This window comes from Bufo gargarizans, chromosome 9 (assembly GCF_014858855.1).
Source record: "Bufo gargarizans isolate SCDJY-AF-19 chromosome 9, ASM1485885v1, whole genome shotgun sequence".
In the NCBI taxonomy this organism is placed as follows: domain Eukaryota; kingdom Metazoa; phylum Chordata; class Amphibia; order Anura; family Bufonidae; genus Bufo; species Bufo gargarizans.
Genome location: NC_058088.1, coordinates 17,116,707 through 17,143,209, shown reverse-complemented (window position 1 = coordinate 17,143,209; position 26,503 = coordinate 17,116,707). Strand labels below are relative to the sequence as shown.

At 47.3% G+C, this 26,503-nt stretch overlaps 2 protein-coding genes across 2 annotated transcripts in view; one reads left to right on the top strand and one right to left on the bottom strand.

Moving 5' to 3' along the window:
* LOC122919400 (regulator of G-protein signaling 1-like) overlaps nucleotides 1–10,232 on the bottom strand; it is a 44,842-nt gene extending 34,610 nt beyond the window's left edge. The window contains exon 1 of the mRNA XM_044268404.1: nucleotides 10,131–10,232. The gene's annotated coding sequence lies outside the window, so the exon portion shown is untranslated. The remainder of the gene's footprint in view (nucleotides 1–10,130) is intronic.
* A 6,502-nt stretch (nucleotides 10,233–16,734) lies between these two features.
* Nucleotides 16,735–26,503, top strand: part of LTB (lymphotoxin beta) — a 38,470-nt gene continuing 28,701 nt past the window's right edge. The window contains exon 1 of the mRNA XM_044268376.1: nucleotides 16,735–16,979. Within this exon, the coding sequence (XP_044124311.1) occupies nucleotides 16,950–16,979 (30 nt within the window). The 5' untranslated portion in view covers nucleotides 16,735–16,949. The remainder of the gene's footprint in view (nucleotides 16,980–26,503) is intronic.

The window sequence follows — 26,503 nt, the reverse complement described above, 5'->3', positions numbered from 1 at the left end:
GTTACACGTGGTCTGCGGTTGTGAGGCCGGTTGGATGTACTGCCAAATTCTCTGAAACGCCTTTGGAGACGGCTTGTGGTAGAAAAATAAACATTCATTGCACGGGCAACAGCTCTGGTAGACATTCCTGCAGTCAGCATGCCAATTACACGCTCCCTCAAACACTGCAACGTCTGTGGCATTGTGCTGTGTGATCAAACTGCACATTTCAGAGTGGTCTTTTATTGTGGGCAGTCTAAGGCACACCTCTGCAATATTCATGCTGTCTAATCAACACCTTGATATGCAACACCTGTGAGGTGGGATGGATGATCTCGGCAAAGGAGAAGTGCTCACTAACACAGATCTAGACAGATTTGGGAACAATATTTGAGAGTAATGGGTCTTTTGTGTATGTAGAAAATGTTTCAGATCTTTGAGTTCCACTCATGAAAAATGGGAGCAAAACCGAAAGTGTTGTGTTTATATTTTTGCTCAGTGTATATACAGACCATGACACTTGTTCTGTCACTTGTGACAGTGATGGTTGCGGCAACTTGTGGGTCGCAACGCAAACCCATTCACTTTCATTTGTTGCAATGCAGGATACAAAATACAGTCGTGTGCATGAGGCCTTAAAGTGACAGAACAAGTGTCATGGTCTGTATATACACTGAGCAAAAATATAAACACAACACTTTCGGTTTTGCTCCCATTTTTCATGAGTGGAACTCAAAGATCTGAAACATTTTCTACATACACAAAAGACCCATTACTCTGCACATGAACCCATTCATTTCTATGGGTCAGCAAAAAAAATGAATTAAAAAAATGCACAGTATATGGATGTCATACATGTGCTGTCCGCATCCGTGTGTCCGTTCATGTCCTAATCATTTCTGGTAATGGGAGTGAGAAAAAATGCGGACTGCACATGAAAGGTGTCTGGATTTTGTGGATCCCCGGTTTGACGGACACGGTCCTGAGCATAAAGCCTAAGGTTTTGTGGTCTGCAAATCACGGATCTGCAAAATGCAGACAATGGGTTGGTGGTCTGCATTTTGCGGACAGTCTATCTTTTTGCTTAACAGTTCTATGGATGCGGAAAGTACATGGATGATCCTTGTGCTTTCTGCATCTATATGTCCATTCTGCAAAAAGATAGAACATATCTTATGCTTGGCCACAAAATGTGGACCACAAAGCCATTGAAGTCAATGGGTCCAGAATAAGTGCGGATGCCACGGACAATTTCCATATTTTTACGCATCCGCAATTGGACTGCAAAATACATACAGTCGTGTGCATGAGGCATATGGCTGTGACGCATCAAAAATTGTGTACCGCCACCTGCATTGCAACAAATGAAAGTGAATGGGTTTGCGTTGCGACCCACAAGTTGTCGCAACCATCACTGTCACAAGAAAACCAGCAAGATTGCTCGTGGCAGCTTTGCGGGTTCCAATGCGATACCATTTGCTTTCATACTTGCGATGTAGCTGTGCTAACGTATTGCAACTAAAGCCATGGCGTTAGCCTGAAGGAGCAGCATGCAGCGCTACTGTCAAAATGACACCTCCACAGAACTACGACAGTTCATAAGCTCCCGCCACGACATCACGGAAACCACAAGGCGAGTGTGACTAAAGTCTAAGCCGGATTTGTTGCACCAATTAAGGCAAAACCCCCCCACAGATTTGCAGGACCAATTCCAGACCTCAAATCCACGCCAATGTACAGTACAATCACGTGGATGAGGGGGGGGGGGGGGGTTCAAAACCACATTCACACGTAGCGCATACTTCCCAACTCTCGCAGAAGGTCCAGGAGGCTCCTGGAAAAAGGAGGAATCTCCAGCGCACCACAAAAGCCTCCCAAAAAGCAGCGCCTAATCATTTACTGTGCGTAGAGCTAGGACGTTGCGTCATCAGACAGCCCTAGCGTCCAAACGCAAATTCAATGAGTGGCACATCTGAGAAAAGGAGTGTGGCCTGCAAGAGGGGAGGGCGTGATTATGCAATAAAAATTCCAGACATGCCCTCACAGGCGCCACATGCAAAAATGTGCATGCTCATTAGTGTGGACGAAGAAGCATCCTCCATGTCTTTTCTCTTGAGACCTTGCCCTGTCAATGCGAACAATGACAACCGTAAGATGCGGATCTGCAAAATACGGATGAAACCCGTGTAGGATCTGTGGACCCATTAACTTCTATGGGTCCGTGAACTGCATTTTGCAACCAATCTGTTTGTGGAACGGACATACGGATGTGGAAAGCACATGGAACATGGATCAAAAGATACAAGTCAACGGGTCCGCAAAAAATGCGGATGCCTCACAGACTACATCCATCCATATTTTGTAGACCACAAAATACACACGGTCGTGTAAATGCATATATATGACAAGCAAATGTAATTTGCGGTATTTGTGAGAGGGGAGGCGCCTGTACGGGCTTTATAAAGCTGCGGGCCACCTCCCCTCCCGATACGCACGGCCCTACGGCAATCGTGGTACCCACCCATCCATACCCCTTTTAAATTTTCTTATCATTTTCTGAAAACTTTTATACCTAGGTTGGACCACTTTAGGCTGCCCTAACAGATAGCAGTCCCGCCACACCTCCACTGCTGTTATTAGGAAATGTATTCGCTCGCTTAACCGTACTGACCACAAATAAATAAATATATATATATATATATATATATATATATATATATATTTATATATATATATATATATACACACACACACACATACACACACACACACACACTTGTTGCCATTGGAAACAGCATCTGAGCTCCCACAATACACTGTTCTCCAATTTCCTGTCTGGCCTAGTGTTTTTTTAAGGCAATGTGAGCCCTGTTGCTAGGCAGGAAACTGAAAAACTAGCCTTGATGCCCCTAGCAACCAATGAGAGCTCAGCTTACATTTCTTAAACAGCTCTGAGAAAATGAAAGCTGCGCTGTCATTGGTTCCTAATCGCAACAAGGCGAGGCGTTCTACAAGTCCTCATGAAGGAGGCCCAACTCAAAAATACTTCACGACAAAGTTAAATATTTTCAATGCGACCCGACCCTGAGAAGAGCGGAGTCTCTCTTTAAGTTTTCCAAGTCATTTCTAGGTCGAATCAGTCTCTGGTAAAGCTGTGTGACAACCAACATGGCCCCCATTATCACTCTCACACAGCTTGTCACCCAGCTGTAGAAATAAATTCATCCCCATCAACCATAAAAAGCCAAGAATTTCCTTTAAAAATACACAGCTGCAGCCATTCATGGTGACGTGTAGAGTCAGTAAATTTATGGCTGTTTACAGCCTTGTCATAAGAGATATGATGGCGACACGCATGCAGAGCCTGTGGCCGTGCACGTCTGCAGAAGTATGCACGCCGTGGCTCCCACAGCTTCGCCCTCCATTACCATTGTTTACATGGACGTACAGATGTTTCTCGCCAATGATAATTAGATAGCGCACAACAAACACTGCGCAGGAACAGCAGAGACGACTGCAGGGCAGTCACACAGCGGTGGATGAGGGGGGATGATGGAGGAGACACAGGGTAGGACAGCCATGGCGGGCGGCTTGCGCCCACTTGAAGTGATGGAGGGACCTCTTGAGGGGTCGCGTAGGTGAAATGGTCTTTGAAGACAGGACACAACAGAGCGCCACTGTCAGGGTCGTAGGTAGAGGGGCCCCTCCAGGTGAACCTACATGGGGCCCTCCCACTATATCTTTTATAGAAGGTGTAAAAAGGGGGTGCAAACAAGCGTCAGACCCTTCATTCCTAATTTAGGGGCTGTGGTAGAATGTATGAACAGAGGATGGCGTATCTCCCATCGACCTGATGACATCATCAGTGCCCACGTACCTCAGAACGTGTTCACACCTGGCTGGCACTGACCCCAAGACCCACCTGTCCTGCCCTGAACATGACAAACGTCAGTCATGATGTCAGCTCTGGTATTATTAAGGGAAATGTTATGTGTTCTCTGAACGGCACTATTATATATGCACTATATGGCAGTATTACATGAGCATGGTATGGTGATGCTGTAAACTTTATAGAACTCGATAGTGTTATTACTAACGTACTACATAGCAGCGTTATTATGGCACGGTTATGTGTTCACTGTACGGCACTATAATGTATGCATCATATGTCAGTATTACACAGCGTTCACTGTACGGCACCATTATGTATGAACTATATGGCAGTATTACAGGGGCACAGTATGGTGATACTATTCAGTTAGCTGTATAGCATTATTATTTTATCAACAAATAGCAGTGTTACTATGGTATTGCAATGTGTTCACTGGGCAGTACTAATATGTATGACAGTATTATGAGCACTGTATGGTGATATTATTCAGAGAACTGGATAACATTATTATTTTTGTACTGTACCGCAATATTATTATGGTACAGCTGTGTGTTCATTGTATGGCACTATAATGAATGTGCTATATGGCAGTATTACATGGTAACTGTATGGTCATACTATATAGGAAGCTGCATAGTGTTATTATTTGAACAATACACAGCAGTGTTATTAACACACAGTTAAGTGTTCATTGTATGGCACTATTATGTATCAACGATATGGCAGTATTACGGGCACTGTTTGGTAATATTTTTGTACCGTACAGCAATATTATGGTACAGTTATGCATTCATTGTATGGTACTATTATGCATGTGCTCTATGGCAGTATTTCATGGGTACTATATGGCAATACCACTTAGGGAGCTCTATTGCATTAATATTTTGTTCTGTACAGCAATATTATTATGGCACTGTTATGTGTTCATTGTATGGCACTATTATGTATGTGCTATATGGCAGTATTTCATGGGTACTATATGGCGATACTACAGCATTATTATTTGAGCAATACACCGCAGTGTTAATATGCCACTGTTACGTGTTCATTGTAAGACACTATTAGGCATGTATTGTATGGCATAATGATATGGACACTATATCGTAATATGTATGGCGGTATTATTTACATACTAGTCTCGATTTCTTGCTTTTCCAAAAAAATAAAAAAGAATAAAAATATGAAAAATTTTGCCCAGAGGCCTCCACAGACCTAAATGTAATATGGGAAGGGTCATAGGTGGGAGGGGGTGGCCTCGATCGATGAGCGTTATACGACCCCGGACGGCTGTAATATAAAGGGCTGAGGTGGGAGAAGCATTAGCGACAGGGGCATTGTACGGGAATCAGACGGCCACAGGGGACGGAAGATCATGAACACTGGATCAGCAGAGTGTGAAGATTTTATAGACACATTAATGATCACTATAGGAGGCCCATAACGACTGATGAGAGCAGACGCGGAGGGGGGGATAGGTTAACACCACGGCAGGGGCGCCAGAGGTTAACGCAGGTTGATATGACAATATTGTAGGTTTATTCACCGCATGGAATAGCAGAGCTATACTCTGACATTGAGACGTGCGTGGAGGTTACAGGGGGACACGCCATCAAGGAGAGGGTGGCGCAGGCTGTAAACAGGGGCGCAGTGAGGGGCTAAGAGCCCGATCTTCTAGGTATTACGGTGATGAGGAGGAATATGGAGCACGATGGGCACAGATTTATGGCAAGCGCCACAGCAGAAGCCTGATGTGCAGTGTGATGGCGTCATATAATGACCTGTTTACACAGGAGGATGTAGCAGAGCTGGCCGCATCATTAGCCACCACACGCTGTGATATTATCTGCGTGTTTTTTAAATGGAAATGCAGGTATGTGTAACAGAGCAAACGGTGAAAGACAGGTTGAGCACTGCTACATCTGTATACCAACAGAGCAGAGACATGTTGCAGAGTGAGCGGTCATAAGCCATTTATTCATTTACTGGGAACAGATGAGATGGAAATATGTAGACTGTATGTTGTTCCTACCAGGCAGCAGCTGGAAGGGTGTAGTTTGGCACGGAATAGCAGAGCGTAGCTGAGGTTTTATATCCTGAAGCGGGTACTAGTGTGAGAATGGCATGGCAAACATTGTAATGGTGCCGGTACTTACCGTATAGCAGAGGGTGGTTATAGCTGAGTTAAAGTAGCGGTGTAGAAGGATGTAGAGTTTGATAGCGAGACCTGGCACAGGAATAGCGGTTATATTGTAGGGGTCATTACGGTGCCGCAGGGCAGAGTGGATCTAGCGACAGTGCGGAATAGCAGAGGTTAGTTATAGCTGAGTTAGAGGACAGGAGGAGAAGGATGTAGTGATTTATCCCGGTGACTCTGTGCAGGAATGGCAAGACAGATCATGCAGTGCTGATCACTTGAGAGCTGCAGGGTCTAGTGTCACCACGGAACAGCAGAGAGCAGTTATAGCCGAGTGAGAGGACAGGCAGACATAGTGATCTATAATTGTGACCGAGCAACGGGATGGTAGCAATAGATTAGAATGTAGAGGGGGCCATCACACAGTACCAAAGTCTAGTGGCACGAAGGAATAGCAGAGCCTAGTTATAGCAGAGTTAGATGAGCACACATTGCGATGCTGAATTGTATTTGTTTGCAGGAGTAGTAGTGTGTGCAGCGGTAATATATGAGACAATATGGGTCATCGCACTCCAGGGTCTAGTGACACTGTGAAATAGCAGAGCTGCATAGTTATAGCTGTGTTGGAGAAAAGAATAAAGATGTAGTGTGATGTTTGGTCAGAGGAAGGGGCATTAGTGCAGGAATGGTTAATATAGATTATACTGGGGGGTCCTTATAGGGACCAGTGAACCACAGAATAGCAGAGCACAGGTATAGCAGAGTTAGAGAAAGGAATAAAGGTGTAGTGTGATGTTTGGTCAGAGGAAGGAGCATAAGTGCACGAATGGTTAATAAAGGGTCCTTATAGGGACCAGTGATACCATGGAGTAGCAGAGCGCAGTTATAGCTGAGTTAGAGAGCAGGATAAGGCCTCGTGCACACAACCATATCCGGTATCTGCAAATTTCGGATAACTTCCATGTGCATTCTGTATTTTTCTCACTCCAATCAATAGAAATAACTGTTCTCATCCGCAAAACGGACCAGAACGGTGCGTTATATCATACGCGGATCGGCCACGTGGATCCACAAAAAATGCAGATGTTCGCACGGCCCCATAAGAATGAATATGCCAAATAAAGTCTTGAGCAGGAGCCCTAAAGGTGTAGTGTGATGTTTGGTCGGGGGGAGGGGATGAGTGCAGAACTGTTGATGCACATGACACCATGAAATAGCAGAGCGCAGTTATAGCTGAGCTGGAGAACATGATAAACATGGAGTCTTATAAATTCAGAGGAAGGGGGGTATTAGTGGAGAATCGGTAATATGCATTATACTGGGGGTCCTTGTAGGGACCAGTGACCTTGGAATAGCAGAGCACGGTATAGCGGTGTTCAGGCTCACGCCCATGAATGTAAGGGCTCTGTGCCCGTATTGTGGACTGCAAATGGTGGGTCTGCCATATACGGGCATCGGCTGCGTGCGACCATTGACTTGAATGGGTCCACAATCTGCAAGATACAGAAAAAGATAGGAAGGGGCTTTCGGGGTCCGTGCCTCTGCACCGCAAAAGATAAGACATATCCTATCTTTTGCCGTATCTTGCGGATCGTGGACCCATCTAAGTCAATGGGTCCGCTGCATGGAGTGCACACGGCTGGTGCCTCTGCTTTGCGGACCTCAGCGCGGGCATGAGCCCTTATGTTAGTTTCACATTAGCGGTAAGAGATCTGGCAGAGAACGGTATTCTGCAGCTCTCTGGATCCGGCATTGCCAGACCCGCCAACTCCATTACCAGCGGTGTTTGTCCAGCCGATCCTCGCCATATTTGGCAGGTTGCAGCTGGATCTCCGCCACACCCCATTATAGTTACTGGGGCCAGGGGGCATTCAGGTACAGTCCGGCAATGCTGGATCCAGAGATCACAACAGCCCGCCGGATCTAACCGCTACTGTGAAACTAGCCTTAGGAGATCCAGCAGCCGGTGCGCGATAAATGCCGGTGGACAAAAAAACGCAGCGCTATTTGTCCGTCCAAAGACTGGCATTTATGCCAAAAAGCATCCAGATCCATTAAAGTCAAAGGCAATCTGGCTGTTTAGGGCACTATCCGGATTTCGGACTCTGATGTGAATGTACGCTTAGGCTGGGTTCACATGCCACTGAACAGCTCCGGATTTGCCGCTGTGGATTTTCACGCAGCAAATCCGCAGCGTTGTACAGTAGCGGTAAAGTGGACGAGAAGTGCTGCGTAACACAAAAAAGCAGGAAAAGATGCGGTATGGCGGATTTGAAATCTGTGGCATGTCCGTTTATACAGCGGATTTCACCCTTTGCAATGGAAAGGGTGAAATCCGCCGTTTTTTCAATGGCATAAATCGTCTGTTATTCTGCACATGCAGCTTTGTTGCAGTTTTTACCGCCGAAACGCGGCAAAAACGCATGCAGATTTTTCTGCTGGATTTTCAGTCACTGGTGAACACAGCTTTAGAGGGCTCATGCACACAAACGTATTTTTTTCCGTGTCCATTCCGTTTTTTTACGGTGCGTATGCGGGACCATTCACTTCAATGGGTCCAGAAAAAACCCGAAAATGACTCGTGTGCATTCCGCGTCCGTATGTCCGTTCTGCAAAAAAACTGAACATGCCCTATAATTGTGCGCATTACGGACAAGGATAGAACTGTTCTCTTAGGGGTTGAACGTTTTGTTCCGCGAAATGCGGAATGCACGCGGACATCATCCGTGTTTTGCAGATCCGCTATTTGAGGACCGCAAAACATCCAAAGGTCATGTCATGAGCCCTTATAGAGGGAGATTAGTGCAGAATGTTTATACGTTATACCGGGGGTCCTTGTAGGGACCAGTGACACCATGGAGTAGCAGAGCGAAGTTACAGGAGAGTTAGAGAGCAAGATAAAGGTGTAGTGTGATCAGTATTTCCTCAGAGGAAGGGGGCAATAGTGTAGGAATGGTTAATATATAATATACCGGGGGTCCTTGCAGGGACCATGGAATAGCAGAGCGCAGGTATAGCTGAGTTAGAGGAGGATTAGTGCAAGGATGGTTAATATACATTATACCGGGGTTCCTTGCAGGGAGCAGTGACACCATGGAATAGTAGAGCGCAGGTATAGCTGAGTTAGTGGGAGATTATACTGGGGTCCTTAGAGGGACCAGTGACACCATGGAATAGTAGAGCGAAGTTAAAGCCGAGTTAGTGGGAGATTATACTGGGGTCCTTATAGGGACCAGTGACACCATGGAATAGCAGAGCGAAGTTAAAGCCGAGTTAGTGGGAGATTATACTGGGGTCCTTATAGGGACCAGTGACACCATGGAATAGCAGAGCGAAGTAAAGCTGAGTTAGTGGGAGATTATACTGGGGGTCCTAAGAGGGACTAGTGACACCATGGAATAGCAGAGCACAGCTATAGCGGAGTTATAAAGAGATTAGTGCGGGAGGGGTTATTAATCATTATACTCTGGGTCCTTGCAAGGACCAGTGGAATAGCAGAGCTCACTTATAGGAGGGTTAGTGCAGGAATAGTTTGTACACATTATTCTGCATGTTCTTGCAAGGACCAGTCACGCCGTGAAATAGCAGTGTGCAGTTATAGCTGAGTTGGAGGGAGATTAGTGCAGGCATAGTTAATATACATTATACTGGGTGTCCTTGCAGGGACCATGGAATAGCAGAGCCCACTTATAGCTGAGTTGGAGGAGGATTAGTGCAGGAATGGTTAATACACATTATATACCCGGGGTCCTTGCAGGGACCAGTGACACCATGGAATAGCAGAGCGCAGTTATAGGAGGATCGGTGCAGGAAATGGTTAATGTACATTATACCGGTGGTCCTTATAGGGACCAGTGACACCATGGAATAGCAGAGCTCACTTATCAGAGGAATAGTGCAGGAATAGTAGCATGCTTTATGCCATGTGTCCTCGTAGGGACGGTGGAATAGCGGGGTGAAGTTGTAGCAGAGTTGGATGCTGATATTATACCATGGGCCACTCAGGAATAGCAGAGCTGGGTGCCTCTCCTGTGACAGCTCGTGATGTCCCAGGGGAAGCAATGACCAGATCTGCTGGATGTGACCTCTGGTCTGCCACCCCACCCCTGCAGGACACACACTCACCTTGCAGTGTAGATTGCCAGCTCCTGTGGTTCCCCTGCAGTGTCTGGGAGTCTCCCTCTGCTCTGTCACTGCAGTGGCTCTGTGTGTGTGTGTGTGCCTTGCCTGTCTCTCCACCCTCCGTCCATGACGTCCTCCCATCTCTCCACCCTCTTCCCTGACAGAGAGCAGCCCCTCAGCTACCTGCAGCCCCTGCTCCCCCCGGGTGCTGCCCCCTCCCCTGTCACCCACCATTGCAGCACTTGTCTCCTCATCCCCCGTTGCATTAGTTTACACACCCTCATCCCCCCAGACGTTGCTCTTCTTCCTCATGGCCCTCTATTACTCCACCTCCTGTTTACCTCCTTCCCCCAGCCTGCACTTTCTCCTCTCCACCTGATGGCTATCACCTGTCCTGGATTCCCACTTTGTCTATGATGGGAGTTGTAGTGGGCAATGAACGCAGTCCTTGAGTTGTCCTTATCTGTCAAGTTTGTTGATTTCTCAGTTATATCTGTTTCAGGGAAAGCTGGGTGATGAGCCAGATGGCTGCTCCCAGGAGGTTCCATCCGCCTAGGCCCTAGGGGTACGTCCGCGCCCTGCCTTTCTGGACCGAAATATGCAGCTTTGGCGCTGTGCGTGGTCGTATGATCACGTGATGGACTCCCAATGCGCCGCCCTTCTTCAGCAGAGACGGATTTTAAACGTATCCGTCGTTGCCGAATTCTCTAGTTCACCTCTGGATCGCCATTAACTGCAGTGAGGACCGGCGATGATTCGGCCGCTTTCCGGCATAAATGCCAGATCCGGACAAAAACCGTTGCATGCCGGATCATCCGTGGCCTCTTCACACATCCGTGATGACAAGATGGTCAGTGGATCCGTGACGGATCAATGATTGAGCCGTGTGTCTGGTTTTTGTTTGCCACAGACACGGCTAGGCTAATCCAGTGTAAACCGCTGATAGAACACAGATGGCATCCATGTTGTGTCCGTGGTTTTCGCGGACCCATTGACTTTAATGTGCGCGAGGGATCGGTAAACGCGGGCAATAAGGGTACTTTCACAATTGCATTGTTAGAATGCTTAGTATTAATGCTGGATCCGTAAATCTGTATGCAAACGGATATCTTTTTTTTACGGATACGGATCCGTTGTCTGTTATTCATTGAAATACCAGACCTGTCTTTCTGGTATCATCCGGAATAACGGATCCGGTATTAAATTTTTTCAAAGCTAGAAAGAAATGCGCATGCGCAGACCGGAAAACTGGATCCGGCGATGGGGCAATTTTTCGGAACACTTGGTACCAGATCCGGCATTAATACATTTCAATGGAAATTAATGCCGGTAGTGTTCCGGAATTTTGGCCGGAAAAAATACCGGTATTTCGGCCGGTCAAATACCGTACAAGGGACGGAACGGAAGACATCCTGATGCATACTGAACGGATTGCTTTCCATTCAGAATTCATTGGGACAAAACTGAAGCGTTTTTTTCCGGTATTGAGACCCTTTACCGGATTTCAATACCGGAAAAGAATAACGCTGGTGTGAAAGTACCCTAATAGGTCGTGCTACCATGGCGTCCCCACCGACCGTGGAAAACCACTGGTGTGTGAAGACACATGGAGGCCACGGACAACGCATGTACGTGATTCACTGACGTGTGAAAGAGGCCACATAATGGGGTCTGTCGGGTGACGCCGTGGTCGTGTCCTTCATGCTGCGTTGTTCTTCCTGTCATACAATGGAAACCTCTAACAGAGGCTCCAAGGTGAAATGTGAACAGGGCCAAAGCTGGACTCCTTCATCTTCCTGCAGTTATCTAGACTGGAGGCAATGTAAGGCTGTGTTCATATCTCCGTCAAGCAGATCCGGCGCAAATGACGGTACAAAAAACGTTACATGTAGCAATTTTTGTCCGGCGAAAACCTGGTATTTATATATCGGAGATGGACCTTATTGCAGTCAATGGGGATCCGTGGTGATGTAGAGAATGCTCTTCTTTCAGTGACAGCCAGCAGAGATTGTGCAGTTCTAGCATTTAGGATTAATTGCTGTATTTGTGTTATCATGTCATTACCATGTTATGTAATGCTGCCACCCTGTGGTCATTCTTGTTATAGGTTTCCTGAATGTATTATGTAAATCCCATTGCCGTTGCTCTCTGTCTACTCCTCCCTTTCCGTGACATCATATCCTGTTTGTTCTGGTGTGGTGTGTTTCTTTCCTGCAGCAGACTCAGAGCTGGTGAGAGCATTCGTTTTGACCTCTATATGTCTTTGCTGAAGGTAAACTCAATAAATTACCAAAGCATCTCCATTGTATCCTCCTCACTGGAGCTTCACATGCAACTGGTACCACGACCTAGGGATATTAGTGAGTTCAGCTGTCTACCATTGCTTGTACAGAGATTACCACTCACAACCAGTCAGAGACTTCTCTAACGTACATCTGTGGCAGAATAGTCGAAATGAAGCCTAAATCTACAGTCTTTGCATGTCTACCCGCAGTCTGCAAGCTTAGAGCTGTCCACCATCTTACTTGCACAGGGCTTCATAAGTAGTGTTGAGCGAACTTGTGTTTTAAGTTGGGCGTCTAAAGTTCGGGTTATCGAAGTATCCCGTTATGGATTCCGCTACCACGGACCATAACTGAATTTAGAATCCATAACGGGATACTTCGATAACCCGAAACCCGAACTTTAGACGCCAAACTTAATACACAAGTTCGCTCAACACTATTCATAAGCACAGTGAGTAAGCCAAAATCCTTTCTTAAAGATACAGTACCACTTAAACAGGAATAACATATCCACAAGACATTCCGTGGATTTCTCGGTCAGTGAAAATACGGAAACTCGCCCTGCTCCCAAAAACTCAGATATACAGGAAGCAGAGTCCATGTTCACTGATTAACAAACTGTACGATCTAAACGTGTTATCAAACCAACACAAAAGATCAGAGAGAACTTTGAGGCAACCAAAGAAGAGTTCAGTGACAATTTTAATGATTTATGGCAAAGAACTGAACACTATATAGCAGCTCTCTCACGCTATAAAAATGATGCGCCAAAGTTAATTACAGCGTTGAATCGTTTAACTGACGCCTATGTTCGCTATCAGCGACTGTCTGCAAAGTGCACTACCTTTCTGAACTATTCTGATTTTGATGATGCTTCAGAAGAGTTGACAGAGAGAAAGAATCTCCTCCAAGAGTACAAGACACTAAGAGTAAGGCAGAACTCCCGCATCGCACACTTGCAGGAGGTGAGATCCCATCGATCAACTTCAACCAAATATTTTTCATCTTCCAAAACCTCTCGTTCCGGAAGTTCGGCGTTACATGACAAGCTTATAGAGATCCGGGCAGAATCAGAGGAAGCCAGTGTAAGAAGTTCCTCTGCTAAGAAGGAGGCTGAGATCGCAAAGAAGAATGCAGAGGCAGAAGCCCAACTAAAATTTCTCCAAACAGAAAGGTAAGAGGCAGCTACCTTAGCTAAACTGAAGGTCTTCGAGCAAGCATTTTGGCAAGGTACCGACCTAAACTGTTTCATCCCAGGAGAAGTGGCGGACCCAGCCCACCGCACTGCCAGATATGTGTAAGGCAATCATCGCCTGCTCCTCCTGCTAAATCGCATGTACCAACGCCACTTCTAAGTCACCAACTGGGTGAACCCTGATATCGTCGTCCACCAATAACAAGGTAATTTCTAGCGTCGAACCAGCTGATCCCCCAGAGTAGGGCTGAAACGATTACTTAAATTAATCGATTAACTCGACACAAAATAATCCTCGAATCGATGATTGGTTTGTGCCATGTGACCACAGAGTGTGAGTGAAGAGCTTGCTATTACTCACGCTCCGTGGTCACCCGCCTGCTCACACAACGCTGCTTTGGATCCTGAAGTACACAGGATATTTTAGTTCACTGGCGCTACGGGTAGGCACTGATGGCTAGGAGGGTAAGTGGGGGAACTGATGGAAGTAGGGGGTGCTGGTGGCATTAGGGGAGGAGCTGATGGCAGTGGGAGGTGGAGCAATTGATGACATGGGGAGCTGGTGGCATTGGAGGGGAGCTGATGGCACTGGGTGGGGGAGAGCTAAAGGCACTGGGGGAGTGGAGCTGATGGGACTGGGGAGGGGGAGAGCGGAAGGCATCAGTGACCAAGCTCAGAAGAAGAATGGCAGGGAGCCACCAGCTCAAGAGCTAGCTACCACGACTGTCTCCTCCTCCTGTATGGAAATATGTGGCAAGGAGACTGGTTCCAAGTGCTGTGCAAAAGTGTGTTTGGTCAATGTCTACCCAGAAGGGCAATCTGAAAAGGCCACCAGAATGTACGCCATTATAGATGAACAAAGCAATAGGTCTCTGGCGAAACCTAAATTCTTTGAGATTTTTGGCATAACGGGAAAAGCAACGCCATATACCATCACAACTTGTTCTGGTCAAGTAGAGACTTATGGCAGAAGAGCCACTGGATACCTTATCTCCTCCATTAAAGGGAATGTTCATATACCCTTGCCAACGTTAATTGAATGTGAGCAGATACCTGATGAAAGAGATGAAATTCCTACTCCAGAAGCTGCATACCATTATTCCCACTTGAAACCTCTAGCTAGTGAGATTCCTCCTATGGACATGAATGCTGACGTCCTACACTTGCTCGAGAGAGACATTCTGAAAGTCCACAAGGTGCGGCAACAATGCAACGGTCCTGACAAAGCTCCATATACACAGAGACTCGACTTAGGTTGGGTGATTGTGGGCGATGTATGTATAAATAAGAGCCACAAATCATCTCAAGTGAACTTCTTCAAAACTTTTGTGCTCAAAAATGGTCACAAGGAAAAGCTTTCTAACCTCCTTAAGGCACCAGACATCATTCCTACCCTTTATGATAACTTAGAAAGATCAGTGTTTTGTACAACACCAGAGGACAACCGTTTAGCCTTGTCCATAGATGACAAATATTTTATTAAAATGGATTCTTCAAAGATGCATCTAACCACTGGGTTGCACCTTTACCTTTCCGTGCTGTAAGAGCCAGACTTCCTGACAACTGGGAATAAGCACTATCCAGATTTATCTCCTTGCAACGTATGTTAAAAAACAAGCCTGAAATGAAAAATCTTTTTGTGGCCTTCATTGAAAAGTCATTTCACAATGACCATGCTTTCACGATGGTGAGTGGGGGAAACCTCCCACCGTACAATGTGTAGCAGACGGAAAAGCAACTAGGCCAGAGGCTGGGGTAAGAGAGCAGGTCACCTCCTATTGCTTTCCTAACCCTCGCCCTTACTCCTACCAATATGAGCGGACCTGGATGGTAGGATGGCTCATACCCAGGACCCTAGGAACCTGAGTTGCCCTGATAATCCCTGAAAAAATAGGGTAAGGGCTGAGACTACCTGTTCTCCAATACACAGAAGCCCAGGAGGCTCAATCAGCCTAGAAGCCAGGAAAAACAGACAGCATATAGCTACTGGATTGGCAGGTAAGCACACAGAACAACACACTTACCTGCCACAGCCACAACAACTAGAACCCGAGCATGAGTACTGGTGCCCACACAGGACACAGTACAAAAAACCACACCCAGGTATCCAGTACACCAGTTACTGCCTGGACCCCCATGCAAACAGGAAGCATGGCGGCCCCAGGCAGACCTGCATACAGGTAACCCTGTAACCCCCTTCCGGGGGACACACCGATAGACAAGACAATGTCTAGCAAACATGCTGGACAACAAACACCACCAAACATGTAACAACAACCAGACATAACACCTACCCATACAAACGACACCACACATAAAGTAGGGTAGCGAAGGGAAAACATAGGAGAGCCATTGCTGAGACCTTGATGTTCCACAAGGTGGCCCTCAAGCACTGGGCAGATGGAATAAGCCGGACATGAGCAAGACTCCAGCACCAACAGAGGCTGGAGGATGACTAACTCCAGCCTGTAAGCCACAGGATAAATAAACCTAGTGGCCACACCCAGCCAGGGAGTTAACCCCTCAGAACAAGACAGGGAAGGAACTAAGATATAAGGGGCAGTGCACACACCAGCAGAGTAACCAACACATTGCCCCTAGAAACCGCATGCACGGCTAACCTGTCATGGCACACAGCAACAAGCATGACACATGCAGAGCCGGCTCTACCTTTGCAAGAGCATGAAGAATGCTGGTACCTTTCCTCCTTTGGAGTATATCAACCACGGAAACCAAACCAGATAAGAGTGGTATTCGACTCAAGTGCCAAACATAATGGCGTATCTCTGAACAAAGTCCTTCTCACAGGTCCAATAATCTGTTAGAAGTACTTATAAGATTCAGAAAGGAGCCAGTTGCCATTACTGCAGACATTGAACAAATGTTCCACTGTTTTATCATACGGCAAGACCACAGAAATTACCTCAGGTTTCTTTGGCACAGAGACAATGACACCAGCATGGAAATGGTTGAATGCCGCATGAAGGTGCACGTGTTGGGTAACAGTCCTTCACCTGCTGTTGCTACAAATGGCCTACGTAGGGCTGCCTCTGATGGTGAGTCAGAGTTTGGGACAGATGCCCGAAACTTTGTTGAAAGAGACTTCTACGTGGACGACGCACTCAAATCCTTGCCCACAGCGGAGGAAGCCATAGATCCGCTCAAAAGGAAACAAGGTCCAGAGTTTTTGCTGAACCAGAGTAAAGAAACTCCTACTCAAGACGTCTTCAGTCTCCAAGACCCTCATGAAGATCCTGAGATTCGCCCTGAAGTTAGTACCCTTGTCACCAAGTCTGAAAGGAGGTCTGGCTTGTGCTGTCATCGCTTTGAACGCTTCTCCAGATGGTCAAGGCTCGGTCACACCATTGCAAGGTTAGTCCACATTCTACAGTGCTTTTGCGCTGACAAACATAACACTGAATGTTACAGTTGGCACGTGTGCCATGAACCTCTCACTGCAGAAGATATTGTCCTAAGTGAGTTGCTTGTGATATGTAACATACAGCAGAGTTTCTCTTACATGGAACTGAAATGCATACATGACGAGCAAGATATCCCAAAAAACAGCCCCATTGTCAACTTGAAACCAGTAATTGACGATCACGGCATGCTGAGGTTTGGTGGTCGAGATTTCGTTGGTTAGAGATTTCAGAAAGGAATCCCCTCGTTATTCCTGCCAATTACCATGTTACTACACTGCTGATAAGGCATTATCATGAAAGAATCAAGCACCAAGGCAGACTTTTCACTGAGGGTGCTTTGCTGGTCTTTCGATAGTGGGAGCAAAAAGACAGGTTGCTCACATAATTCACCATTGCATTAAATATCTCAAGGCAAGGGGAAAACTGCAACATCAACAAATGTCTGATTTGCCAGTTGATAGGACAAGAACCGAACCACCATTTACATATGTTGGTCTGGATTTCATCGGGCCTTGGACAGTCACTGCACAAAGGACCAAAGGTGGTCATGTTTACAGCAAACGATGGGCAGTGTTGTTTACATGCTTAAGTGTACTTGCTATACACATTGAAGTAATAGAATCCATGAACGCTTCTAGTTTCATCAATGCTTTAAGACAATTTCTAGCCATCAGAGGACCAGTATAGCAAATGAGATCTGACTGTTGAAACAACTTCATAGGTGCCTGCAGAGAATTGCAAATCGACTCTTAGCCAATTCAAGACTACTTGGCCAACAGTGGTTGTACATGGAGCTTTAACCCCCCTCATGCCTCTTATATGGGCGGTTCATGGTAAAGGATGATAGGCATCACCCGCAAAATATTGGACTGCATGCTAATAGACTTTGACCACCTTCCTAGCTGAGGTATCTGCTATTGTCAACGCAAGACCTGTATCTATGGACCCAGAATCCCCTGTCATTCTTACTCCAGCAACTCTTCTAACTCAGAAGTTTGGATCTGTTCCTAATCCACCTGTATTATGTACCGTATTTCTCGCCCTATAAGACGCACCAGCCCATAAGAAGCATCTAGGTTTTAGAGGAGAACAATAGGAAAAAAGTATTTTTCATTAGACCTCAGATCAGGCTAGCAATCAGACACCCAATGTTAATCAGACCTCATCTGACAGCCCTAATCAGAACCGCAATGTCAATAAGGCCCTCAATCAGACCCACAATGTTAATAAGACCCCAGTAAGACCTCAGATCAGCCTCCCTATGCCTCAGATCAGCCCCCATTATGAGCCCCCATGCCATCTATGAGCCCCAGCGCCATTTATGAGCCCCCATGCCATCTATAAGCCCTAGTGCCATTTATTAGCCCCCATGTCACTTATAAGGCTCCCTTATGAGCCCCCCATGCCACAGATAAAAAAAAAAAAAAAAAAACACCTCTCCTGCTCCTCTGGACGCCGCCGCTCCTCACCGCCGGCAATCTTCTTCCTCCTGCTGTTGGCTGTGCTGTGAACTGGCGCGCACAGTGTGAGGTCACAGAGCGCCCTCACGTTGTGCACAGCCGACAGCCGAGGACCAGGAAGCGGAGAGTACAGAGCGTTCACCGCTTCCTGGTCCTTCTGGAAGTGCTCATTCATATTCACCTCATAAGATGCAGGGACACTGCGTCTTATGGGGCGAAAAATGCGGTAAATCCTATAGCCTTTGCTCTCTGTCTACTCATCTGTTTTAGTGACATCATATCCTGTTTGTTCTGGTCCTGTGTGTTTCTTTCCTGCAGCAGACTCAGAGCTGGTGAGAGCATTCGTTTTGACCTCTATATGTCTTTGTTTAAGGTAAACTCAATATATTACCAAAGCATCTCCATTGTATTCTCCTCACTGGAACTTCAGATACAACTGGTACCACGACCTATGGATATTAGTGTGTTCAGCTGTCTACCATTGCTTGTACAGAGATTACCACTCACAACCAGTCAGAGACTTCTCTAACGTACATCTGTGGCAGAATAGAGATCTTAAAATGCTGAGGAATTGAAACACAAAAGGGGGACTGTATTAAGCCCTGCACTCCAGCATCTGGCATGAGAAAGTAAAAAAAATAAAAAAAATTGGGTTTTGTGAGTTTTTGCATTTTTCACACCACTTTAGTGGGCGCGGCTAGGTTTGTAAATTAGTTTCAACTCTAGATTTAGCACTGCAACATTTTTAAAAAAACTCATTCCTTGGGGGGTGCAGTTGAAAAATCAGAGTGGCATTTCTGGACAAAAGCGTGAAATTTAAAAATGCACCAAATTTAACAACCAACCTGGAAAAAAAGGCAAAAAGTTGATTTTTTTTTCTGCAAGTGACCCCAAAATTTCGCAAAACCCTAGCCTGGCAATCCGAAGTGTGCTGGGGTAAGAAGCGCCGCATTTATACTATAATTTAAGCCAGTCTATGTTGTAAATTAGTGGGGAAATTTTTGCATAAAACTTGCACACCAGAAAACTAATGTGCAAGTACAGACGTAGCAGAGCGGATATGACCAGCATGAGTTCTACATGTACAGATGTAGCAGAGAGCATATGACTAGCATGAGCTCTGCATGTACAGACGTAGCAGAGCAGCTATGACCAGCATGAGTTCTGCATGTACAGATGTAGCAGAGCGGACATGACCAGCATGAGTTCTACATGTACAGATGTAGCAGAGAGCATATGACCAGCATGAGTTCTGCATGTACAGATGTATCAGAGCGGATATGACCAGCGTGAGTTCTGCATGTGCAGATGTAGCAGAGTGGATATGACCAGCATGAGATCTGCTTGGATAGATGTAGCAGTGCTTAATTGACCAGCATGAGTACTGCTTGGACAGATGTAGCAGAACTGAAATGACTAGCCTAAGTTCTGCATGTAGAGATGTAGCAGAGTGGACATGACCAGCTTGACTTCTGCAAATTACGAATTCAGCTTTGCTACGTCTGTACATGCACATGAGTTTTTTCTATTTCTTTGTGTCTGTTCCTGGTGTGATCACCCACAATTCCATGTAGAATATTAGTCTCAACTCTGCTACATCTGTATTTAGAACACTGGGATCTTTATCAGTTCCATACAGTCCTATGCAAAACTACACGCAGCATACTGGCTCATAGAGGCTGTACTGTCTGTGCACAGTAATATATCTCACCCCCCATACTTCTGCCCAATCATACTCAGCTCTACTACATCCCCAGCAACTGATATTGGGGACTGTCAGATTTAGTTTCCATTTCCTGGCGCTATCCATTGATGTGTTTTTCTGCAGTCCCATGCAAAACCTCTGCAATGTGATATTGCCATGAGTTGTGCCGAATAACAAAATCACCTCTGCTACATCTGTTTGCACTCAGTGTTGTTATAGTGCCTGGCCTTTGCACTGATTGATCCTCACCGTCGTATGGTTGTGTTAAATCTGAACCATCTTCACCAGTCACACCCGTGACATTAGCTGTTTCCAGTTCGCCGAGCCGCTTCTCTGTGTTCAGAGATGCGTCATGTGAGAAATATCTGCATGTTGTGCTTTTCATCCCTGACTACATGAATAATATTCAGCGATTGCACCAGGCGACTGTCCCCCGACAACTGCTTAAAGGGACGTTTCACTTTGAGGGTTCTGTTAGTGACAGGCCATTGCAGGGATCTATGGTAAAAAAAAAAAATGGGTATGACGGGCACCCAGTGTGACTCCCTGGTGGAGGACAGGCAATCACTCATATTACAATTCCCTAATATAGTAATGGTATTACAAACTAGGGTGGTCAGGGGGTTGACTGTAATATCCATGGTGCTCTAGGGTAGTGGTGGGTTAATATCTAATATCCCTGGAGGTCTAGGGGGTAACACCTAATATGCCTGGTGGTGGAGAATAATGAAGGGTTTAAAATTCTGTACTGCTATAATATATAAGCCCTGAAGTTCTAATATAGAGCTTCAAGTCCCCAAATCCCTGACCACTAGGGGGAGTCCACAACTCTCCCTAATGTCAGTACTAACTGAATAAATACATAGGAGCTCCCCCTGGTGGTGGCTCCAAGCGGAGAGAATATTTTCATATGGTAGATATGGGTGGCTGCTCCGGGTGGGTGTTTTGGAAACAAGAAAACCCACCCTTTTTATGTGACCCTGTATTTTTAACCTATAGACAGTAGAAGAGGGAGCAGATAAAATTAGTTCATTGACTACACACAGTGCCCCCATAACAACCTCACAGTGTCCCCTAACAGTGCCCCCATAACAACCTCACAGTGCCCAGATCACAGTGCCCCCCTAACAGCCTCACAGTGTCCCCCTAACAGCCTCACAGTGCCCCCCCTAACAGCCTCACAGTGCCCGGATCAGAGTGCCCCCCTAACAGCCTCACAGTGTCCCCCTAACAGCCTCACAGTGCCCCCCCTAACAGCCTCACAGTGCCCGGATCACAGTGCCCCCATAACAGCCTCACAGTGCCCCCATAACAGCCTCACAGTGCCCTCATAACAGCCTCACAGTGCCCAGATAACAGTGCCCCCATAACAGCCTCACAGTGCCCTCATAACAACCTCACAGTGACCAGATCACAGTGCCCCCCTAACAGCCTCACAGTGTCCCCCTAACAGCCTCACAGTGCCCCCCTAACAGCCTCAAAGTGCCCGGATCACAGTGCCCCCATAACAGCCTCACAGTGCCCTCATAACAGCCTCACAGTGACCCCATAACAGCCTCACAGTGCTCTCATAACAGCCTCACAGTGACCCCATAACAGCCTCACAGTGCTCTCATAACAGCCTCACAGTGCCCCCATAACAGCCTCGCAGTGCCCCCATAACAGCCTCACAGTGCCCACATAACAGCCTCACAGTGCTCTCATAACAGCCTCACAGTGCCCAGATCACAGTGCCCCCTAACAGCCTCACAGTGCCCCCCTAACAGCCTCACAGTGCCCCCCTAACAGCCTCACAGTGCCCCCATAACAGCCTCACAGTGCCCAGGAGGCCACAGTTAGGGATGCAGGGTACTGTAGAGGTCACAGTTAAGAGGCGGGGTGCATGGAGGTCACTATTAAGGGGGTGGCACCATGCAGGTCAAAGTTAAGTAGGCAGGGGGCTGTGGAGTAGTGATGAGCTGCAGGGGCTATATTTTAATTCGCAATATTTCACAAATATTTTGTAGAATATTCATCATATATTCGCAAATTTTTAGAATTCGGGATTATTTTATTGAATGAGAAAAATCGGCAATGGAAAAATCGCGTAATGTGAATTTGTAACGCACAATACAGACGTGGGTCACTTTGGCTACATTTTTCAAGCTGCTAGAAGTTTCATGAGTTTCTCCTGAGACTGGAGAAAATGGTCGGCACGGCAGGACATTACAATAGCTTTATATGCAGATAGAGTCAAGTGCTCCAATATAATGGCGATTGCGCTAATCTGCAGTGATTGGAATATATTTTCGCACTACGTGCAACTTCACATTTTAGCAGGTCTGACTACAGATTACCGATTGGTGCACTAAGTATTGCTGCGATTGCTTCCTTCTCATTGGCTCACAAGCAAGAAGCAGAGAGGAATCATGTGTTCAGATGGAAGAAATGAATATTCGATATAATGAATACATAGCACTATATTCTAAATATTCGCAAATTCTCGAAGTGGCGATATTCGCGATAAAAATTCACTATTCGAATATTCGTACTCTACACTACTGTGGAGGTCACAGTTTAGAAGGCAGGGGACTGTGGAGGTCAAAGTTAAGGAGGCAGGGTGCTGTGGAGGTCACAGTTTAGAAGGCAGGGTGCTGTGGAGGTCACAGTTTAGAAGGCAGGGTGCTGTGGAGGTCACAGTTTAGAAGGCAGGGTGCTGTGGAGGTCACAGTTTAGAAGGCAGGGTGCTGTGGAGGTCACAGTTTAGAAGGCAGGGTGCTGTGGAGGTCACAGTTTAGGGGGCAGGGTGCTGTGGAGGTCACAGTTTAGAAGGCAGGGTGCTGTGGAGGTCACAGTCTAGGAGGCGGGGAGCTATGGAGGTCACAGTTTAGAAGGCAGGGTGCTGTGGAGGTCACAGTTTAGAAGGCAGGGTGCTGTGGAGGTCACAGTTTAGAAGGCAGGGGACTGTGGAGGTCACAGTTTAGACGGCAGAGTGCTGTGGAGGTCACAGTTTAGGGGGCAGGGTGCTGTGGAGGTCGCAGTTTAGGGGGCAGGGTGCTGTGGAAGTCGCAGTTTAGGGGGCAGGGTGCTGTGGAGGTCACAGTTTAGAAGGCAGGGTGCTGTGGAGGTCACAGTTTATAAGGCAGGGTGCTGTGGAGGTCACAGTTTATAAGGCAGGGTGCTGTGGAGGTCACAGTTTATAAGGCAGGGTGCTGTGGAGGTCACAGTTTAGAAGGCAGGGTGCTGTGGAGGTCACAGTTTAGGGGGCAGGGTGCAGTGGGGGGGTCACAGTTTAGAAGGCAGGGTGCTGTGGAGGTCACAGTTTAGAAGGCAGGGTGCAGTGGAGGTCACAGTTTAGAAGGCGGGGTGCTGTGGAGGTCACAGTTTAGAAGGCAGGGTGCTGTGGAGGTCACAGTTTAGAAGGCAGGGTGCTGTGGAGGTCACAGTTTATAAGGCAGGGTGCTGTGGAGGTCACAGTTTAGAAGGCAGGGTGCTGTGGAGGTCACAGTTTAGGGGGCAGGGTGCAGTGGGGGGGGGGGTCACAGTTTAGAAGGCAGGGTGCTGTGGAGGTCACAGTTTAGGGGGCGGGGTGCTGTGGAGGTCACAGTTAAGGAGGCAGGGTGCTGTGGAGGTCACAGTTTAGAAGGCAGGGTGCTGTGGAGGTCACAGTTTAGGGGGCAGGGTGCAGTGGGGGGGTCACAGTTTAGAAGGCAGGGTGCTGTGGAGGTCACAGTTTAGAAGGCAGGGTGCAGTGGAGGTCACAGTTTAGAAGGCGGGGTGCTGTGGAGGTCACAGTTTAGAAGGCAGGGTGCTGTGGAGGTCACAGTTTAGAAGGCAGGGTGCTGTGGAGGTCACAGTTTAGAAGGCAGGGTGCTGTGGAGGTCACTCAAAAGTTTAGGGGGCAGGGTGCAGTGGGGGGGGGTCACAGTTTAGAAGGCAGGGTGCTGTGGAGGTCACAGTTTAGGGGGCGGGGTGCTGTGGAGGTCACAGTTTAGAAGGCAGGGTGCTGTGGAGGTCACAGTTTAGGGGGCAGGGTGCTGTGGAGGTCACAGTTTAGAAGGCAGGGTGCTGTGGAGGTCACAGTCTAGGAGGCGGGGAGCTATGGAGGTCACAGTTTAGAAGGCAGGGTGCTGTGGAGGTCACAGTTAAGGAGGCAGGGTGCTGTGGAGGTCACAGTTTAGGGGGCAGGGAGCTGTGGAGGTCACAGTTTAGGGGGCAGGGAGTTATGGAGGTCACATTTTAGAAGGCAGGGTGCTGTGGGGGTCACAGTTTAGAAGGCAGGGTGCTGTGGAGGTCACAGTTTAGAAGGCAGGGGACTGTGGAGGTCACAGTTTAGACGGCAGAGTGCTGTGGAGGTCACAGTTTAGGGGGCAGGGTGCTGTGGAGGTCGCAGTTTAGAAGGCAGGGTGCTGTGGAGGTCACAGTTTATAAGGCAGGGTGCTGTGGAGGTCACAATTTATAAGGCAGGGTGCTGTGGAGGTCACAGTTTAGAAGGCAGGGTGCTGTGGAGGTCACAGTTTAGGGGGCAGGGTGCAGTGGGGGGGGGGGGGGGTTTAGAAGGCAGGGTGCTGTGGAGGTCACAGTTTAGAAGGCGGGGTGCTGTGAAGGTCACAGTTTAGAAGGCAGGGTGCTGTGGAGGTCACAGTTTAGAAGGCAGGGTGCTGTGGAGGTCACAGTTTAGGGGGCAGGGTGCTGTGGGGGGGGTCACAGTTTAGAAGGCAGGGTGCTGTGGAGGTCACAGTTTAGAAGGCAGGGGACTGTGGAGGTCACAGTTTAGACGGCAGAGTGCTGTGGAGGTCACAGTTTAGGGGGCAGAGTGCTGTGGAGGTCACAGTTTAGGGGGCAGGGTGCTGTGGAGGTCACAGTTTAGGGGGCAGGGTGCTGTGGAGGTCACAGTTTAGGGGGCAGGGTGCTGTGGAGGTCACAGTTTAGGGGTCGGGGAGCTATGGAGGTCACAGTTTAGGGGTCGGGGAGCTATGGAGGTCACAGTTTAGGGGTGGGCAGCTGTGGAGCGATTTGCCCATTACTTTTTCTAGTAAATCTATAGAATATATGAGTTTCACCTTTTGAATTGAATTACAGAAACAAATTAACTCTTTAATGATATTTAAATTTATTGAGATGCACCTGTATGAGATAAAGTAGTGGTCATAGGCGAGGGGGAAAGACTGACTTTTTTGGGACTCATCGAGTAAAGGTGATCATATTTACATTGGTAGAACGACCCTCTAATGTGTGTGGGGGTCCCCTGACCCTCTCCCAATGCCGGATGCTGTCGAATAGAAGGAGTTAAACCACAGCCAGAGGTGTCTGTCAGCAGCTTATTATGAGCACATGCATGCCTAGCTGAGGATGCATGTGTATAGAATGGAAGAAGCTGTTAACAAGGAGCAATAGATCATGTTCAACTGCAGCAGACTCTCCTGAGAAATGGTTTTCAGATCTTGGGAGAATTTACATTGCGTCTTTACATGAAAATTCCAGTTAATCATGCAGTCCTAGAAATATCTGTCAGTGTGTATGGTGGCCAATAATGGAATTATGCAGGGGACAGGAGGCACTGTGAACCCGAGCCTGGGAAGTGCCATTAGAGGCTGTCAGGGAGGGTGCCTGAGTCTGCAGACCTTGCGTGCAGTGAGGTATATGGGTGCTGCAGACAGATGGCTCTCCGCACCATCTCTGGGGACATAAAACCGCACGTCATTAGCCGTAATGTCCCACATGAGCACACCCCCGCTGCCTGCATTGTCACACAGCGAGGATCTTGGATACAAATAGGTCCGGTGACTTTAGAGGCATCCCAGACACAGAAGGCTTGTGATGGAAAATGAGGAGCAGATGCAGATAAGGACCACAGGGATGTTGTGCACAGTGACCTTGTTTTCTTTCTTTCACCGTCATCATCTCTATGGAACAAGGTGAACGAAGAGATGCAGGCAAACAGAGAATACAATACCTGGGTGCCCACCATACTCTCATGTCAATGAGGAGGGGGACTCAGACTCAACAGATGGGGTATAGACTCTCACCAGACTACGAAGATGGAGTAGAGACTCTCATCAGACACCAAGGTCAGAGCAGAGACCGTCATCAGACACCAAGGACAGTGCAGTGCTCTCATCAGACCCTGAAGCAGAGAAGAGACTCTTGTCGGACCCCAAAGCAAAGCAGAGACTCTTATCAAATTTCAAAGAAGAGACTCTTATCAAACTCCAAAGGTGGAGGAGACACTCTCATCAGACACTGAAGCACAGTAGAGACTATCATTAGACACCAAAGACTGAGTAGAGACTCTCATCAGACTCCAAAGCAGAGCAGAGACGCTCTTCA